This window comes from Sminthopsis crassicaudata, chromosome 2 (assembly GCF_048593235.1).
Source record: "Sminthopsis crassicaudata isolate SCR6 chromosome 2, ASM4859323v1, whole genome shotgun sequence".
Taxonomy (NCBI): Eukaryota; Metazoa; Chordata; class Mammalia; order Dasyuromorphia; family Dasyuridae; genus Sminthopsis; species Sminthopsis crassicaudata.
In genome coordinates, this window is record NC_133618.1 from 406704691 (window position 1) to 406724325 (window position 19635).

General features: G+C 38.9%; 2 protein-coding genes across 3 annotated transcripts in view; both read left to right on the forward strand.

The window, feature by feature from the left end:
• ITK (IL2 inducible T cell kinase) overlaps positions 1-3543 on the forward strand; it is a 91352-nt gene extending 87809 nt beyond the window's left edge. Inside the window, exon 17 of the mRNA XM_074291920.1 lies at positions 972-3543. Within this exon, the coding sequence (XP_074148021.1) occupies positions 972-1043 (72 nt within the window). The 3' untranslated portion in view covers positions 1044-3543. The remainder of the gene's footprint in view (positions 1-971) is intronic.
• Positions 3544-18787: 15244 nt separating this feature from the next.
• CYFIP2 (cytoplasmic FMR1 interacting protein 2) overlaps positions 18788-19635 on the forward strand; it is a 136041-nt gene continuing 135193 nt past the window's right edge. Inside the window, exon 1 of one of the 2 annotated variants that reach the window (XM_074291921.1) lies at positions 18788-18935. The gene's annotated coding sequence lies outside the window, so the exon portion shown is untranslated. The remainder of the gene's footprint in view (positions 18936-19635) is intronic. The other variant, XM_074291923.1, reaches the window with a different exon arrangement.

Sequence of the window (19635 nt, forward strand, 5' to 3'; positions counted from 1 at the left end):
TTAATTTTCTTGCCATAGTAATGTAGAATAGATGTACCATATTTGAATATTTTTCCCATTTGAAAATCTTTCAGAACCTGTTCATTATCACTTTGAATATTGAGGATTATTGTAGACACCAAAGATGCAGTTAAAGAATTTTTAACTTATTCAGCTAAATAGTTACTGACTAATCCCAAAAAATTGTTGTTGTTGTTAAAAATAAATAGTGCCAGTTTTTTTTTCCTTTAATTCAATTCAGTTCAATTCAATAAACATTTTCTGAGTACCTACTATGTATTAGGTATTACACAAAGCACTAGCAATACAAATAAGAAAAAGACAGTCCTTGCATGCACTGAGCTTATAATCTAATGGAGTAAGACATTACCCATAAGGAGGCAAGAAGGAAAAGGGAAGTGGATAAGGTCACCAGGAACATCTTATTCCATGGATTTGAAACCAGGCAGAGCAATAATGGAGAGTGAAGTATGAGTCTAATTTTTGCCCTCTATAAAGGAAGATATTGAGAAGAAATTGTTACTCCACTCTTCAGCCCTCCTATCAGAGAGGAGAGGAGCAGAGACTTGAGGGAGGGGGGTATCCAAGGCTTGAGGTAGCAACATGGTAACAAGATTAGAAGTGATGAACTTATTGTAGGAAGAGCATCTTGTTCTGTGTAATGGAAACTAAGCAATGCAGCAGATGATGCTGGAATATGGAAAAAGCAGAGGGAACAGTGAGGAAGATACTTCAATTACTTAAAGATTCAAAAAGTTAAATTATGGTTTGGGGTTTTTTGTTCAATGTCTGTACACACACACACACACACACACACACACACACACACATCTCTTGTTTATTTGTAATGGTTGAGAGTGTGTTGGCAAATCATGATTTGGACTGTTACAGGATGGGAAACACTGCTTTAGGGCTATTGGATTTGTTTCCTGGGAAGATTCACACTACTGTGCTTTCCTCCCTCTCTCTAGAAACCAGAAGACAGACCATCTTTTGCTAGCCTGCTGTGTCAGCTGGCTGAAATCGCTGAATCTGCACTTTAAGCCAGAATCTCTGGGAACTGCCAAATACAAGCTCTAACCAGAGGTCTCTACGGCCCCCTGGGCAGCAACCGTCTAAGTGGGGACAGGGAGTTCCTACCTTCACAGAGCATTAAGGACAGCCTCCGTCCCAACCCTTTCTAAAGGCCCTGAGACCTGCATGAGCCAGGCTCCAGAGCTGCTAGGAAAGCTGTAATTTGAGAGTTGCCTAGAGAATAGAGGGAGCCAGACTGAAATACAGAAAAGGTGGCAGAGGTCACAACTGTCCTGTCCTGAAGCCCACTACTCAACTAACTTCATGCACGGAGAATAAGACTCAATCCGGCAACTTTTTGTGGGGTATTTCTTGCACACCTTGACTATAAAATGGGGAAGGAGGAAGCTGTGTTCTAACCCCATGGCCTAAATGAACCTTTCATTAGACTCAATAACTCCACACCCCAGAGTTTTCAAAGCCTTTCAGGCCCACATGCTTTGCAGCAGAACAAGCAAGCACTCCCCTACCCACCCCCACAAGGAAACAGGGAGCTGCATCAGCTGTGCCAGGTACATTGCCCACCACCGAGAACCACAGCTTCCTGCCCATGTGCAGAGGAGGTTGAAATGACTCCATGGCGTGGATAGGCTCAGCAGCAGCTGGCTGTAGTTGCAGCTAGCAATCCTGGCACATGTCTGCTCAGAGGAGATGGATGGAGCCCCCATCTCTTACTGAGCAGGAGAAAAAACTGTGTATTTAAAAATGGGTCACCAGCACCTTTAATGGAGCTCTCTGCATTGCTTTGTTCTTAGCATCAGGAGTTGCCAAGTCACTATGTGAGTCTTGTGTTTCTGGAGGGATGCGGGAAGGCAAAATGGAAGGTTTACAATTAGGGGTAAGTTCCAAGATTCACAAGCATCGAGAAGGAACAAGGAGTCAGTGCATTCTCTCTCAAACGCAGGTGGGTGGCAATTGTTAGATGAGTGAGAAATCCCTCAGTCAGTTACCTAGGTAGGAGGCAAGAGCAAAAAGAGAAAACAAGTCTGCGAGGTTTTTGATCTCCTTAAGTCAGTCCCAGGTTGATTACCACGGGCAGCGATCCTGTAGACTAGAATGTAATTCCCATTCTTCTGCTCTGTATCTTTTACTTCTCACTGTGATCATACTACAGTTTAGTTCAGCATGTGAACAAGGCAAAAAGCAATCATTTATTAAGTAAGCACCTGCTATGTGCCAGACCAGTACTGTGCTGGGTGCTTTACAAATATTATCTCATTTTATTTCTTGTGAGGTTGGTGCTTTTATTTTACAGCTGAGGAAACTGAGGTAAAGAGAAGTTAGATGACCTATCCAGGATCTTATAGCTAGACCTTGACGTCATATTTGAACTAACTCCAGGTCCAGTCTTCTAGCTGCTTAAACATACATTTATTAAGCATCTAGTGGATACAAGGACTACAAAGACTATATCTGTCAAAAATCCTTATATTGTTCAGCTTTTTAGAAATGATTAGACTCTGATCATTTGGAAAATAATAGTGTTTGATACATTAGTGGCCCAACCCCCCAAAATTGCATGCCAAGCAACATTATTATAAGAATCCATTTACTGTATAAGTTGTGACATTGCTATTTCTAATTCTGTATTGAAGGAGAAAAATATAAAATACCAGGTTTTCATGTTGTTGGATTTTTATTAGTAGTGGTTGGTTTATTTTTAGGCAGACTTTGAAGAAAAGCTTCTGCAGTCTATTTTTTTTAACACCTTGTAGCCTAATACAAGATAAGTCAGTTTTCTATTTTATTCAGATAGTTATTTGAGAAATTACTGAATATGTCATAATATGTTCTTTTTAGACTATGGAATAATTTGCTAATCTGAGATTCAAATGTTTCAATACCTTTAAGGGGAGCAGATGATTTCATTTACCCAACCAAAATAATTCATATATATATATATATATATATATATATATATATATATATATATATATATATATATATATATATATATATATACATATATATATATATATATATATATATATATATATATAAAACATTTGTTTTATTTTAATGGTGGGGCTAAAAGTCAGACTTTTCTTTGGAAATATTCTAGACCTCTGAAACTTTTAGCCTAGAATAGAAGCATCTGGACTGATTGATTCCAGTGGTCTTTTTGTTTTCTATAATATCCTCTGTTATGTTGTTTGCTTGTTTTCTTTTTCAAGCAATTTCATTGTGAATTTGACAGGATCTGTGGATATATTTCATTCTTCAGCTATCCAGTGCTTCAAATCCACTTTTTTCTGTTGGTTTTTTCTCTGAAAATGGTATCTTAATAATAGAGACTCACATTTGGATCAGTTTTCAATTGTAGTCTTATTTTGCATTTATCTGCAATATTCCTTTGAGAGTATATATTTATATTTCAATGAATTATAGTATTTATGAGTTGACAACTGTATCTAGCAATGGAGATGAAGTAATATACAATAAATGTTATAATTTTTCTTATTGCACAAAGCATAAAGTCAGTCATGTTCAATAAATGCAATTCTTCCCACTGTGTATGGTAAGATTTCAGTCCAAATATCGAATATAACACATTAACCAAAACTTTCATGCCTATAAAAAACTCTCACCTGGATCTAGCTTAATGAGATAAATAAAAACCTAAACTTTTACGTAGGGTCAAAACTGACTAATTAACTGGACCCAAAGATTAGTAAATAAATTGAAACCAATAAAGAAGGATGTCTCCAGTGGAGTTTCTGAGATTTTTGTCCTTATCCCTGCCCTATTTAGTATTTTTAACAGAGATAAAGATGAAGGCATAGATCCCCAACCCAATCAAATTGAAATATATAAAACTTAGAGGGATAGATAACATGTTGGATGCCAGAACAAGATAAAGTAGGGGTCTTGAAGATTGAAAGAAGGGACTGAAGCTAATAAAATTTAATAAGGCCAAGGATAAAGTACAATACTTGGGTTCAAAAAATCAATTGCAAAGACATGGAATAGGAAAGATGTATCTAGAAAAACTGTAAAGAAGATTTGGTAGTTTTGTGGGCATACAAGCCCAATAGCAGATAGCAGTGTCTTATAGCAACCAACCAAATCTCAATAGATTAAAGAACTTTTAGGCCATATTAATAGAGGGATAGTATCCAGAAAGAGGGATTATAATAATTCTGCTGTCTTCTTCCTTGATTGGGTCACCCCTGGTTCTGGGCTCACCATTTTAGGAGGTGACAATCTTGAGCCTATACAGAAGAGGATGCTCATGGATGCTGAGGGAGCCTAAAGCCATGTAGTAATAAAGCCATGTAAAGCCTGTAAAAGAAAAAATTTAAGGGGAAATTAATCTTCAAAAGTTTTCAAAGAATATGTTAAAGAGATTAAACTGGTCATCTTAACTTTAGAAGGTAATGTGTGCCCATTAAATGACATTAATTTCCAAAGTACATTTTATTTCCAGCATAATGAAAAAAATTCTTAACAATTAAAAATGAAATGGATTTCATCAGGGAGTCATAAGTTCTCCATCACTTGAAGACTGTAAGTAGAAACTGAGTGTCCTCTTATGGGGAAACCATAGGCTTTTTGTTTTAAGTACAGGTTGGATGAGGTGCCTTCCGGAGTCCATTTCAACACTGGGATTCACCTTGTCAGAAAAGTTTTATTCAAAAGTTTCTGATCCTCATTATGCTCCTCCCCAAGCTATTGGTGCCATCCCCAAATCACCTGAGCTAAACCAAGTCAAGGGCAAGCAAAAGACCTTAAACCCTTGCGTGAGTTAGGAGCATGTGAAGGCTTCACTAGGGGCAGAATGGCCAAAGAGAACGATTTATTCCAATGATCATGAAGGTTGAAGCAAACACTGTTGAACCCTAGAGCTTAGTAAGACATTAAAGCTGCCAAGGTCATCCATTGCATCCTGGTCAAGATTTTTTGTCTTGGCCTCTGGACTTGGATGATTCTGGAAGAGACAGTGAAGCTGAACAATCCTGTGAGACTCTGCCTCTCTTAAATCCAATTCATGTGCTGGTCAAGATATTGCCCTGTATTGTCAGTGATCTTCAAAAATGAAGGATGAACAACAACCACAATTTTGCAGAGGTTTTGAATATATCTGTATATGTATTTATTGTTTTCTCCAGACAAATGGTAAACTCTTAAGTTCAGGGACTCCTTTTTACTTGTGTTTTTGTATACCCAGAATCATTCACAATGCCTGACACATAATAGGTGCTTAGCAAATGACCACCAATTATTGCTGTAATATTAACTTCTGAGTACTTAATGATCTAGAACAATATTGAGTCTAAAGAGCCAAGGTAAGTAGCCTATAAGGCAATGAGCTATGAATGATTTTTCCTTTTAAAAAAAAAGTTTTATTATATTTTAAAATGTAAAAATATTCTTAACTTATTGGCCTGGATTTGACCTTTGGGCCACAGTTTGCAGACTGTGCCAGAGAGGGAAAGGGAAAGGTTTTCCATAAAGCTTTACAATTCAGCTGCTTAGAAGATGAGGGGAAAAGGACTTCAGAGACTCACATTGAAAGAAATAACTTGAGCCACTAATAAGTTACTACTCCATCGGAGACACTTAATTAACCAGAAGACCATTCTCTGTGGGTGAGAAAGCATCTGTTTTCCCCACATGCTGTAATAATAATAGCTAGCATACATGCAGATACTTTATCTCATTTGATCTTCATAACAACCTTGTGAAGTAGGAACTTCAGATATTATTATCCTTATTTTACAGATGAGGAAACTGAGTCTCAAAGATGTTAAGTGATTTTATTACACAACTAAAAACATTTAAGGCAGATTTTAACTTACCTCCCTACTTTCTTCAAATCCTACAGTTGAAACTAGACCACACTGCTTCTCTAGTAATTCAGTCAATAAATACTTATTAAGCACTTACTATGTGCTAACTTCTGGGAATAGATATAAAAAAAGGTAAAAAGAAAAGAAAACAAACAACAATAACAACAACAAAAAAAAAACCACTATCTGCTCTCAAGGAGCTCAATGATAGGAAGAACAGCATGCAATTTGGAGATAATTAACAGAGAGAAGGGACAAGAATTAAATGGGATGAGGAAAGTAGGATTATATCTTGTAGTATCAGAGTGAGAAGTGGAGTGAGAAGGAAGAGAATTTCTGGCATAAGAATTCTGTGGAATTCTGTAGAAATACCTGGAATCTAGTATGATATTGTATCTACAATTTACCTGGTCATATATTTCTCATCTGGATTCTTGATGAATGATCTGGGAGAAATCTTGGTGTGGAGCAAAATAATAATAATCATAATCATAATCATAATCATAATCATAATCTTAAGTGGCTTTAATATAATGCTTTAAAGTTTGCAACCTTTTGCAAATTTGATCTCATTTAATTCTCACAACAACCCTGGAATTTAAGTACTATTATTATCCCCATTTTATAGATAAGGAAATTTAGGTAGACAAGTCAAATGATTGAAGTTGCATTCACACTTCGATCTTCTGTACTCCAGGCTGCACACTCTACCCAATGAGCCACTGAGCTTTTTCTTATTTTTTATTCTGTATTTTATATAGCTGTTCCAGAATGAATGGACATCTAGCCGTATAAAAATAGGGCCCTGGAAGGAGGAAGCATCTCAGATCATGAAGAAGATCTGAAGTCCATGGACCCTTTAATAAAGTTCCATTGGCTCAGAGCTCTGCCCCAATCTCTCTTATTGTAGATGGGATAATTTTAATCCCCACAAAAGGACTTCAAGGTCATCTAGTCCAACCTAGAGCTGAACAAGAATTCCCTCCACAACATTCTCAATAAGTGAATCAATCAATCAACAAACATTCATTAAGTACTCACTGTGTTCCAGGAACAGTGCTAAACACCAGGATTACCAAGAAAGGCAGAAATAGGCTGTGGTCAAACACTGCTTGAAGACAGCTAATGAAGGGGAACCTGAGCCTCCTGAGGTTGCTTATTTCACTTTTGTACAGCTTGGATTTCAGTATTTCCTGCAATCAAACCTCAATCTGCCTCTTTGCAATCTCTCCTCAAAGTTCTTAGTTTTATTCTTTGGAGCTAAACAGAGCAAGGGTAATAATCCCTCTTCCATATGCTAGTTCTTCAAAGACTGGAGCACAGCTGTCATGTCCTCTTAAATCAGACCTTCTTAACCTGATGGAAACTTTAAAAATAAAGATAACGATTTTAACATAATTGGTTTTCTTTGCAATCCTATGTATTTTATTTTATGAAATTAAAAACATCATTCTGAGAAAGGGTCCATAAGCTTGTTTGGGTCTGAGACACAAAGAAGTTTGGAAGCATTGCTTAAGTCTTTTTTCCATCCTTCAGCTGATTATCACTCTCATTCTCCTTCACTGGATGTTACCGCTAAATCAGGGGCTGTCTCAAAATGTGGTTCCAAATGCTGAACACCATAGGCCAGCTGTGAACTACAAAAGGCAGAATACATTAGCCTTGGGACAACCTCCCAAGATCAAGACACCATACCTTTGTACCAAAGGCAAAGACTGACATTTGGTTTTAGCCTACAGTGGCTCTCTGCTAGAGGGCCGCAGACAAACTGGCTGAGACTCCTGATATTGAAACATACATACCACAGAGGAAGAACATACAATAAATCCATTTATACATGTCCTCAATGAACTTTGAGGCCCTAGGGCTTCTTTAGAGGGCTCTCTATGTTAATATAGCACAGGGCGATGAGTAACAACCATAATCCCATCAAGAAAAAAAAATCAGTGAAAAAACATGAGCAGGAAGCAGTCTGGTCAGAACCACAGAATTTGAGTCTGAAAGTTCCAAAATCCTGGTCTTTTTCTATTCACCAAGCTGCCTTTTAAACTTTAAAATTGAGGTGAACAGGGAACACATAGTATGAGGCAGCTAGGCAGCACTGCAGTGCCTCAGACACTTAGTAGCTGTATGACCCTGAGCAACATACTTTACTCTGTTACATTATCAAAGACTGTTCTAAATATATTCTAAGATCTATTGTTTAATTATTCTATCATTTTGTAAAATGCTAGTATAAGCACCAACGGGGAGCCCCCAATGGGCCTGTAATGAGGTTTTGCTGTGCAAATGACCCAAGACAGGGGCACCATGTCGAGGGTGACAAAGATCTGATGCTTCTGGTTGAGGGCATCACATGTTACCTTACCACAAGGTGAAGAGAGATTTCTTTCCATTGACTGGGTAGTTGGAAAAGGTCGAGCCTATAAAACTACCAGACTTAGAATAGTCTCTCTCTGTCTCTCTCTCTTAATGTGCATGGGGTTGAAGGTCTTGTTCCTCCTAAACAGGGTCACTATGGATTGAACATCCTTCTCCTTTTTAGTTCTGCTGGCCCTAAGAATTAGATTTGGGGCTTTGCTGTAGGATCCAGAGATGGAATCTAATGATAACATTAGAGCCTGAATTCCAGGATAGATGTTGTTGCCAACGCAGCAGGAAAGACCTAAAAAGTTAGGATGCTGGGACCCAAGCCCAGGGAGACTTTGGACTTGGAACTTGGTAAGACAAATTCTATATAGAAATTGTGTTAAACTGTGAACCTAATCCCTTTCCTCTCCTCAGAGCCTGAAGTGGTATAAAGATGGATTATGCCTCCATCTTTGTTTAGAGTCAGGAAATGTTTGGTTGTTTGTTCTTGCTATGCCTTTGAAATAAATATTTTTTTTCTAAAATCTATTATGTGATGTAGTTAAATAGAACTGGGTTACATGGGACTCCTAAAACTGAGGGAACATTGTTGGTGGGGATAACAATGGCAGAAATCAGTCACCCTCCCCCAAGTCTCTTCATATTGCTGGAGAACCCTAAGGGAGAAATGAAATGTATCATGCCTGGGCTTTTGGCAATAGGGACCGGGGTTGTCACTCATACACACCTTCCTTATATTCTTGACCAAAAAAAAATCAAGATTTAAGGCTTTTAATGGATACAAAACACCTTGGTTTCAGTCCTAATGGGCAGTTAGATGGTGTAGTAGATAGAGCACCAGGCCTAGAGGACCTAAACTCAAATTGATCTCAGATTCTTCCTAGCTCTATGACTCTGGGCAAGTCACTTAACCCTATTTGCCTCAGTTTTCTCGTCTGTCAAATGAACTGAAGAAGGAAATGGCAAACCACTACAGTATTTTTGCAAAGAAAATCTCAAATGGGGAAAACAACCAAATAATTTCAACCCTAATGGTGAACAACTTATGTCTCTAACAAAGGCTAAAAGTTAAGCCTTTTTCACTGTGTGAAATAACCAAACACTTCTTTTTAGTGGCAATGGAGGTAGCTAAAGGACAGAAGGCAGGTCACTGAGGTTAATTTATATAGCCAAGATGACACAGTCCATAACCACATTCAAATGTAGGAATGCTCCATAGAATCTCAGAATTTCAGAGTTGGGAGAATTTCTGTGACCATCTGTTCCAACCTATATTTCAGAAAAATATCCCCTATTGATTAACATATATAAAATATGCATTCCATTCTTGCCTTCATTTTCCCCAGATTTGTATTTACTTAGTTTATTTTACATTGAAGGCAGCTGTGATCTGGCCCGTAATCATTTTGTATAGTATAGTCAACAAAGCATTGGACATTGAGTCAAAAAAGCCCGGATCCTAATCCTATTCTAGAATCTCTGTCTTTTAACCATACCAAATATAAATTCAGTAGATCTATAACTAAGACAAAGCAGTGGAGATTTTAATGCACCAAAATTTACAGGACACACAAACTTACAAAGATTGTTCAATTTTCAAAGTTATTCTTACATTTAGACAGCCTTGTTCTGTTTATCTATATTGAAGTAACTAACATTAGCACCTGTTTCGAAAGAACAATTAATCAATTTAGGAAACTGCCAGGTTGTTTTCCCTAAACTGGTAAAGTCCAGGTGACCTTCACCCCAGAATATTCTGTGCTCCTTTCTCCCATCCAAGCAACAGTATCTTCATGGTTTCTTAGGTTCTCCCTCCCAATGCTGGGCAGCGTGCCAGGACCTATTCTTTTTTTGCCCTGGAGGATTATCTTGAAGCTTTGTTTCATCTTAGAAGTAGGGGAACCAATGTCCTAGTATCTCTCTCCATAGAAGTCAGGATCCCAGGGTTTCTTCCTAAATTGGAATCCTAAAATCTCATCTCCTGCTCAATTTAATCATTCTTGATTTTTCTTGTATTTTCACTTTGGGAATTACAAAACTATTTTGAAGGCATGTTATTTTACTGCTTGCCCTGGGCACCAAAATTACCAGTTGTAATTCAGCAGAGAGCTGAATAGCTCTCATATCATTTGAATGGGAAAAGAATCACTGGCAGCAGATCATATGTCTATGAATTTACAGGCAAAGGGGAATCCTAATTTAATTAAACAAATATTTGTTAAGTTCATCTAAGCATTGGAGGTACAAAAACAAATATGAAACAATCTCTGTCCTCAAGAGGCTTACTTTTTATGGGAGTGGAATTGGAGAGATGGGGATATATAAATAGTACACACAAATAAATATAAAACAAAGAAACCTGAGAGGAAGAGATCTCTAACAACTGGGAGAGGGACTGAAAAGATTTCATAGAAAATGTGTTAGTTAAATATGAATCTCAATTACTTCTTTCAGAAGTTTGGAATTTGAACTGAGACTTGAAAGGAGGAAAGAAAGAAGGGAGGAATGAAAGAAGGGAAGAAGGGAGAGAGGTAGAAAAAGAGAAAAAGAAGAAGAAAGGAGAAAGGAAGGAATGTAGGAAAGGAAGGAAAAAGGAAAGAAGGCTGAGAAAGAGGGAGGGAGGAAGAATGGGAGGGAAGAAAGGAGGGAGGGAAGGAGGAAGGGAGAAAGAGTTGTTTCAATAATACCTAAGAGATCAGTGCCAAATGATCACAGTTTTTGAAGGGGTGAGAAAGACAGAAGTGTAGGAAGGGTCCAAGTCAAGAAAGGCTTAAAAAAAAAAAGAAACAGAAAGAAAAATTGATGTTTCAGTCTGAAGGCAATAGGGAACTCTACAAGTTGTTTGTTTTTTGTTTGTTTTGTTTTAATAGCAGAGTGACATGTTTAGAGCTAAGCTTTAGAAAGTTCAGTTTGACAGTTTTGTGGAAGCAAATGCTAAATTTCAGTTAGAGATTAGTATGATAAATAAATCCCCCTTCTCTCCCCATCCAAGTTCACAGATCTCCTGGATCCTAGCTTAAGAATCCCTGATCTGACTTCTTCATCTTACAATTAAAGAAACTGAGGCACAAAAAGGCACAATAAAGGTGTGGATTAGTGGCAAATGTGGAACTAAAACTCAAGTCCACAGCTCTTGTTCCATGATACCATAGACATTTTATTATGAATTACTATCTTTCCAAGGAGGTGACATATCACTGAAGATATATAGCCTGGAAGGCAGTAAAACATAGATTAAGTCCCATCTCTAACACACATTGACTCTCTCTTTTACCATGGGCAAGTCACTTAACCCTTAGTGCTCTCTGGCAACTCTCTAGGGTTACACAATCTTTATTTTCTCTTGAGAAAATAACAACAAACTAATAAGGTACCAGCTTCCATTGATAGAGGGAGTTTCCTCACCTAGAACTTCTCCACACAAATGAAATCACAGGTCCATTCCCTAAGCTTATCTTAATTATATCTGCAAAACCTCAAGAATAGATTGCAAGAGTCAAGGAACCATTTGTAATTAAGATCTCATGCATATGCAGCTAGGTTTTTTTTAAAATCTATTATCAAGACACTGAATCAATATTTTAACAGAGGAATGTATGATTCCTGGAAAATAAAAATCATTCTCAAGGGGAAGGTAACATTTAGCTTACCATTGCTAACTTAGCTCATTTCTATCAATGATAACATTAGTTATATAAAAGCTATCGCAAAAAGCAAGTAAAGTCTCTTTGTCAAAATAAAAAGCAAACAGATGTTGGGGAGATACACAAATTAGAGCAGACAAAAGTCTACATGAGAGTAGATGAGCTCTTTGGGAGTTAAGATCTTAGCTTTGGAGGAAAGAGAATGATCTCACGGGGAAGTCTCTCAGAAGTCTTAGCAGTTTCAGATACTGATAATCAAGAGACATGCTAGATGCTAACTTTTCCACATATCTGTGGCTGGGCAGGAGTGATCAGAGAATTTCCAACCTACCATTCAAAATTTCTTACTTGTTTTTCTCAATCACCTGTCTCAAACTCTCCCTGAACCGTCTGTAGTATTATCCTGAAGGGCTTCTGAGCCAATCAGAAGTCAAATTTCACTCCACTCAGGAAAACTGGGCCAGACTTAAGACAAATAATGGTTACATTTATACAATATTTTGAGGTTTACAATATGCATAGCTGTCAGGGAGGATAGCATAATAACACTATAATTATAATTATTTCCATTTGGACAAGGAAGGGGAGGGAGAGAGTCCAAATTTGTAATTTCTGTTTAGGGTGTTCCAATTAGGAAATTACCTCAACAAAAGCAGATTTGAATTTTTTAAGCAACTTAGTTCTCTGGGACTTGGAAAGTTAAATGACTTATTCAGGGTCATACAACAAGAGTATGTATCTAAGGCAAGTCCTTGAGTTCAGATTGTTCTGATTATGAAGACAGCTCTCTATGCTATATCCTATGCTGTGTCTCATCACTGTTTTACAGATGAGATTATTTTGGCTTAAATAAATGGAGATTTATATATAACTACATAGCTAGGTCACTGAAGAAACAGAATTCAAACTCGGGTCTTTAGTCTGGGTTTCCATTATACTACACATACTATAACAATAATAAATTCAGGTTTTTAGGGTTATCATTTTTGAATACTTTTAGAAACAGCTTCTGAAAATCCCAATGTTGTTATTTGGAAAAAGTAAGTTTGAAGGTTGAAAAAAGAGAGAGGAAAAGGAAAGGCCAAAAAATAAAAATCCTTGATTTCTTATTCAAAGCCATCCTCCACAACCACCTCCACATCTTTCTCACATTGCATTTTTAAAAAATCTTTCTGAAATAGCGTTTAAAATTGGAATCCTAGAAACAGCAATACATCATCCAACCTAAAGGATTGCACATTCTAGGTGTGTGATGATAATGGAAATTCTTTGAGGGCCAGGATTTCTGTAAGTCCTTTCTGGGTCTAGCCAGCCTATAAATATTACTGTATCAAAAAATGACCTTGTGGATAGCCCTGAATTCTGGGGCAGAACTTGCATAAATGTCTTCCTCTACAAAATTAATAATATTTTATATTGGAGCAGTACTACAGTTTTGGAACAGTTTTTCAATGTTTCAATGCTTTCCTGCCTTACAGAAAAGGTAGGTATTATTCAATTCAGCAAGCATTTATAAAGCTCCTATGTTATCTCAGGCACTGTGCTAAATCATGGGAACACAAAAAACAGAGACAAAAATAATTCCTGCCTTCGAGTAGATTACATTCTACTAGGGGAGGGAGGTATACAACATGTACATGGATAACTAACTACAAGATACATACAAAGAAATTTCAGGAGGAAGAGAAAGAGAGCACTAACACTTCAGGGGAGTATAGAAGTACTTCCCCCTAAGAGGTAATATCTGAGCTGGTGCTTTGAAGAAAGCCAGGGAATCTGTAAGAAGAAAGGGGAAAGAATCCTATTCTCCTTTTATAGTTTAGAAAACTAAGCCTCAGAAGTTTTAAAAGACTTGCCAGTATTACATAACTAATTAGTGGCAACTCAAGACTAAAGAGCAGGTATTTTCACTTCTAGTCCTAAATCCAATCCAGCACACACCAAAGTCATTGAAAAGATTACTAATGGAAAGATTTACCCTTCTAAAAGCCTCATCTGGAATTGTGGTTCAACATAATGCAATGGGAAAAGATCGGTATCTAAATTCAAAGGACCCCATTACTTTTGCTATTCACTTTTTGCGTGATCAAAAGCAAATCTATTAAGCTCTTTGGCTTTGAGGTTCCTAAATTTTAAAAGTAGGGTCTTGGACTAGATAGTCTTTAAAGTCCCTTTCAGCTGTAAAATATGATCTTCACTTACATTGATGTTCTTACATAGATACCATGACATATTGGTTTTTACAATACATGAAAAATAGCTAGATTCTCCAACTTCATTTTCCATAATTCAGAATTATAGAAGTAGAAATTACTTTATAGGACTAGATGATCACCATGCACCTTCCCAGCTATTAAACTACATCAACTTTTTTTTAAACTGATATTTTATATTTTCCCCAGTTATGTTTCAAGGAAATTTTTGGCATTCATTTTTACAAGATTTTAAGTTTCAAATTTTTTTCTCCCCTCCCGCTCTTTTTTCCTTTCTCTGTTCCAAAGATGATAAGCACTTCCATCTAGTTTATATATGTGCTATCATGCAAAATACATATTTGTATTAGTCACAGTTGTGAAGAAAGAAACAGATCAAAAGAAGAAAAAAACATGAAAAAGATTAAAGTAAAAAAATTATGCTTCTATCTGCATTCTAATCCATCAGTTCTTTATCTAATTATTGATAGTTTCTTCCTTTGTGAGTCTTTTGTACTTGTTTTGGATCACTGTGTTCTGAGAAGAGTGGGTCGATCATAGTTGATCATCATATAATGTTGCTGATACAGTGTACACAGTTTTCCTGATTCCATTCAATTTCATTCTGCCTCAGTTCATACAAGTCCTTCCAAGTTTTTCTGAAATCTGTCTGTTCATCATTTCTTATTGCATAATAGTATTCCATTGCATTCATATACCACAGCTTGAATGACATATTCTCCAACTGATGGACATCCTCTCAATTTCCAATATTTTGCCACACAAAAAGGGCTACTACAAATATTTTTGCACTTTTAGATTCTTTTCCCTATTCTCAGGTCATCTAATCCAACTCTTCCTTTTTTATAAATGAGGGTCAGGAAAATTAAAGCACTTACCTTTGGTCACATCATTAGCAAGTGGCAGAAATGATACTGAACCCATCTCTCCAGATTGTCCATGCAATTCTTTTTTCCTCTATGACACTTTCTGGTGAGAAGTGTAGAGGTATGAGGCAGAGGGAAACATTTCCCATGGATTCTTTTGTCACATGTTTCCAGTAATTGCTTATCTACTACTTCAGTTGTTCATCAATCTACTTTTTTGTTGTTTTTGTTTGTTGTTTGTCCTTCATTCTCAGAAGACCTATGACACTGGAATTCTTAACCCCTTTTGTCTTTTAAAGAGATAAATTTTGTTTGTTAAGTCGCACTAAGTCCCTATAGTATCTGTGATCCACAAGGGACCACAAGGATCATCTTCAAAGCTGGTGTCCATGTGAGCTGCTCACCTTTAAGTAACTTTTAAAGCTAGAAATTCACCCCAAGCAAAATGATCTAGGTTTGAATTCCAGCTCTGCTGCTATGTAGACAGGCAAGTTATTTAAGTTCCATGAACCTGAGTTGCTTTATCTGTAAAGTGAAAGGACTGAACTAGATGCTTTCTCAGGTACCTTCCAACTCTAAGTAGATAATTCTTGATCCCTTCCTGGTTTCAGACTTCTGATCTAAAGAACTCTCTGCATTTTAGTGTCTTTATTCATAAAATAAAGGATCAAAGATAGAAACAAAAGTCCAACACATATCAAAATAAGCATGGCAACAGTCTTTGTGGTAACAGAATCGGAAGCAAAGAGTACGCCTATAATATGTAAGTAACAATGACCAAAAAAGCTCACTGTGACATAAAAATATAAAGTAATAGGATGTACTTGAAGAGCTAGAGTGCATTAAGTAGAACCAAAGAATAGTAAACACAATGATTATAACAAAGCAAAGGAGAACACTTGGAGGTGAGGTGAGGAATATTGTATATTTTATTAGAATTGTTCACTGTATTGGGGAATGGGGTTAGTATTTCCAAAAATAAAAGGAGCATCAATAAAACATTTACTTTAAAAAAAAATTTTATTTACAAAATGTATGTATGAGTAATTTTTCATATTGACACTTGCAAAACCTTTTATTCCAATCTTTCCCCTCCTCCCCACTCCCTCCCCCAGATGGCAGGTAGACCAATACATTTTAAATAAAAACATGTACTTTTAATGAATAAAATTCGGGCTTTAGTCTAAAGGTTCTCTAAAGTTCCTTCTTGCAAAAAAAAAAAAAAAACTATGACCCTTTAACCTCTGGGAAACTGGGTACTATTTATAGTAACTACTTGAGCCCTGGGATAATTAGCATTTCTGTTGTTACAAAAGTCAACAAAAAGTAATGTTTACTTGATAAAATGCTATGTTGATCAAAAAGTTTGAAGGCTACTCCTCAATCAATCAGCAATAATAAAACCATGGTAATGAGAAATTAAAAGCATCCCAAAATAGAGTCAGAGAAATTCTAAGAACCACTGACCCTTGGTTTTGAATGTACACATAAATTCGCACATTCCACTATAAATAAAACTCCTCCCACACTCACCCCTATTTTCTGCAAAGCCTTAACTCCTTCAGACCTCACTGGGGGCCAACAGAGAAACTGGCCAGTAGGTGGCATCAGACAACCCTGGGTCATGAAAGGATAATGGGCAAAGTGAAAAGTCTACTGTTGGCTCTAGAACTGACATAGCCTCACATAGTCCCTTAACTTAAATTTTCTTTAATAATGTACAGTTCTCATTAGCAAGGTAAACTAATTTTGGCTAATTTCTTATAGACTGAGACCAAATGCACCATATAAAAAATGGTGTATTATACTTTGGGCTATTTATGGAACCTTCTTAGCTTTTTCAAGAAATATTTAAATACACATACACACACCTCTTTATAGAGGCAAGGGTATATACTTTTAGAACTGAATACATTGTCAAGTTTTTTCTAATATGTTGGGGAAAAATCTCCCTTTCTTGAAGAATTATTCTTTGTCAAAGGAGATGACTCTCTGATAGATAATGAGTGATATATTGAAAATATGGATGATTTGAAAGCCAAAGAAAACAAAATTTATTTTATTTAAAAATGAAATATTTAGGAGAGAGAATACCTTGTCATGATATCTTTGAGGGCACTGAAGGATTCATACTCTCAGAGGACATTAGAGCTGAAAGGAACTTTTAAACTTTTTCCTTTTAGAGAAGACCAAAGGCCAAAGAGACAAAGGAGGGGAGTTAGTGTGAGATAAAGGCTGGATGGAGCTCCTGACTCCTAAACACTTTCTATAGAATTTTCTTCTCTCTTTACCAAGGGAGAGTTTTTAGGAATCAAAACAGTTAAAGTATGACAGCATGGTGTAATGGATAGAGGACTGGATTGGGATTCAGTTGAACTGTATTCTCATCCTGCCTTTACTATCTGTGTAGTCTCATGCAAGTCATACAACTTCTAAAGACTTCAGTTTCCACCACTGTAAAACCAGGAAGTTGGGTAGCTAAATGACCTCTAAGCTCCCTTCCAGTGTAAGTCTATAATCCTATGGTTTATGTCCCAGGGTTGAATGGGACAGTCCCATTTTGCAGAATGAGGAAGGAACTATGAGCTTCAAAGTATTACCATTAATCCCCCCAATTCAAAAAAACCTTTATTAAGCATCTCTATGCAAGGCAAGGTCCTATGCGAGGCAGTGGAAATGCACAGTATAACAACATTTTAACAAAGTATTTGACACTGTCGTGCTTCTCTTAAGAACAAGGTGACAAGATATGGATCAGAAAGTGGTTTATGTTTAAATGGTTGAATGAAATTCAACCAGAAATGGTTTGATAACCAACGAAGGCTTTATGGTAAGACAGTACATGACTTAACCATGGAAGGAAGGACTTCATCACAGGAAAATATATGGCAAGGATCATAAGTCTAGAGCCCTAAGGAAACTCAAAAGCGTTCTACCTGACTACAGATGAGGAAATTGTGGTCCAGGGAAGATTAAATGACGGTCAAGTAGTGAATATCTGAAATAGGACTTGAACCCAGGTCCTCTCACTCCAAAGCCAGTGCTCTTTCTACCACACTACTACACTATGTTAATTTTAGGCATTGGGTGACTTGTGAAGGGGGTGACATTAGATGGGAAAAGATAGGGAAAAATAGGAAGGATGGAGATTAGTCAATAAAGAGGCGATGTAGAATACTGGAACAGAGTGAACATACTGGAACAGTATGATATCAGGCTCGAAAGGTAGATTAGAGTTGGACTAGAGTGTGGAAAGCCTTGAATGCCAGAATCAGAGATATTAAAGTAGTAAGAGACCTGTGCTCATAGACCTGCATGAAGGGAGGATGGGGTACACAACAACCTCTCAAGCTGCCAGTCTTTTAAAAGGGATCTGATATGTTTGATAGGTGCAGTTGTGCTCAAAATATGGAGCACTTGGGCCTAGATTCGGAAGAAAAGGGTCTTTGAGGTATGTGGACTTGAACCTAGTCAGCTGCTGTTCTCATCCCGCTCCTTCCCCTCCCTTTGCTCCAACGCTGCGCGGTCCCCTCTCGGAGAGAGAGACTTCAGTGCACAATTCCCATCCCAGTCCCCGCCTCCTGCTCAGTCAGGCCCCTGGGCCCGGCCTGGGGAAGCCGGCAGAGCCCTGGCCTGATGGTGGGAGAACGATTTAGAGTCCTTCCGCCCTTCCGCCCGGGTCCAGGTGAGGGGATCGCGGCCACTTGGGGAAGAACACGGTGGCTGGGGCCATTTCCTGCTCTTTGTGTGACACATTTGGAGGCAGCGGCGGCTGAGGCAAGAGGAGGAGAAGGGGGAGGCGAAGGGGGGCGGGGGCGAAGGCGGGGCCCGGAGCCGCCGGCGGAGCGGAGCCGGAGCCAGAGCATCCTGAGCCCCGGCCCCGGCCCCGGCCCCGGCCCCGGCCCCCGCTGCACCCGAGGGCCCCTCCCCAGGATCCGCCGCAGACCCAGCGGCTACCTCGCCCGCCGCAGATGCCAGGTAAGCGATGCCCGGGGCTGCGCAGCCCGGGGGGGGGGGGGAATGCGTGGCTTCAGAACGAAAACGGGGCAAAGATCAATAAGGATGGGGATGGAGATGGGAATGGGGATCGGCAGCTGGAGTCCGAGAGGGGCACGATCACCCCAGCTGTCCCTATCCCTTTTCCACCATCCTCAGGGCACAGCGTTCAGGGGCGCACCGAGCTGTTCGGGACTGGACATGAGGGCCCTGCGGGTCCTGGCCCCGCGATTCTCCCTCCCTCTCCTCTGATGTCCGTCGGGGCCAGCGCCGAGTCCAGCCCCTCCCTCTCTTTCAGCCGGGTGGCCACTTCTGGGCCCCAGGCGAGCCCAGAAGGGCCGGGGCGCACGCGGCCCCTCTCCTGAGAGGGGGCGGGGGTGTGTGGAGGGAGGCGTCCGGGGGCTCCGCCAGTCCCCACCGGCTCCCAGAGGAGCCGGGGCAGGGGCATAACGGGATCTGTCTGTAGCAGGTGCGGGCCCCAGGGCCGGAGGAGCGGAGGGGAGAGAGGAAGCGGCTCTCCCACAATGCCTAGAGACACCTGCAGCGGCGGCACGGCAGCATCCCCGCGCCTTGTTTACTGCAGAGCAGGAGCCGCCGCCTCTGCTGCCATCGCAGCCGCCACCACCGCTGCTGCTACTGTCCAGGGCCGCCCCCCATCCAGCACCCGCCCTTCCCCCTCACC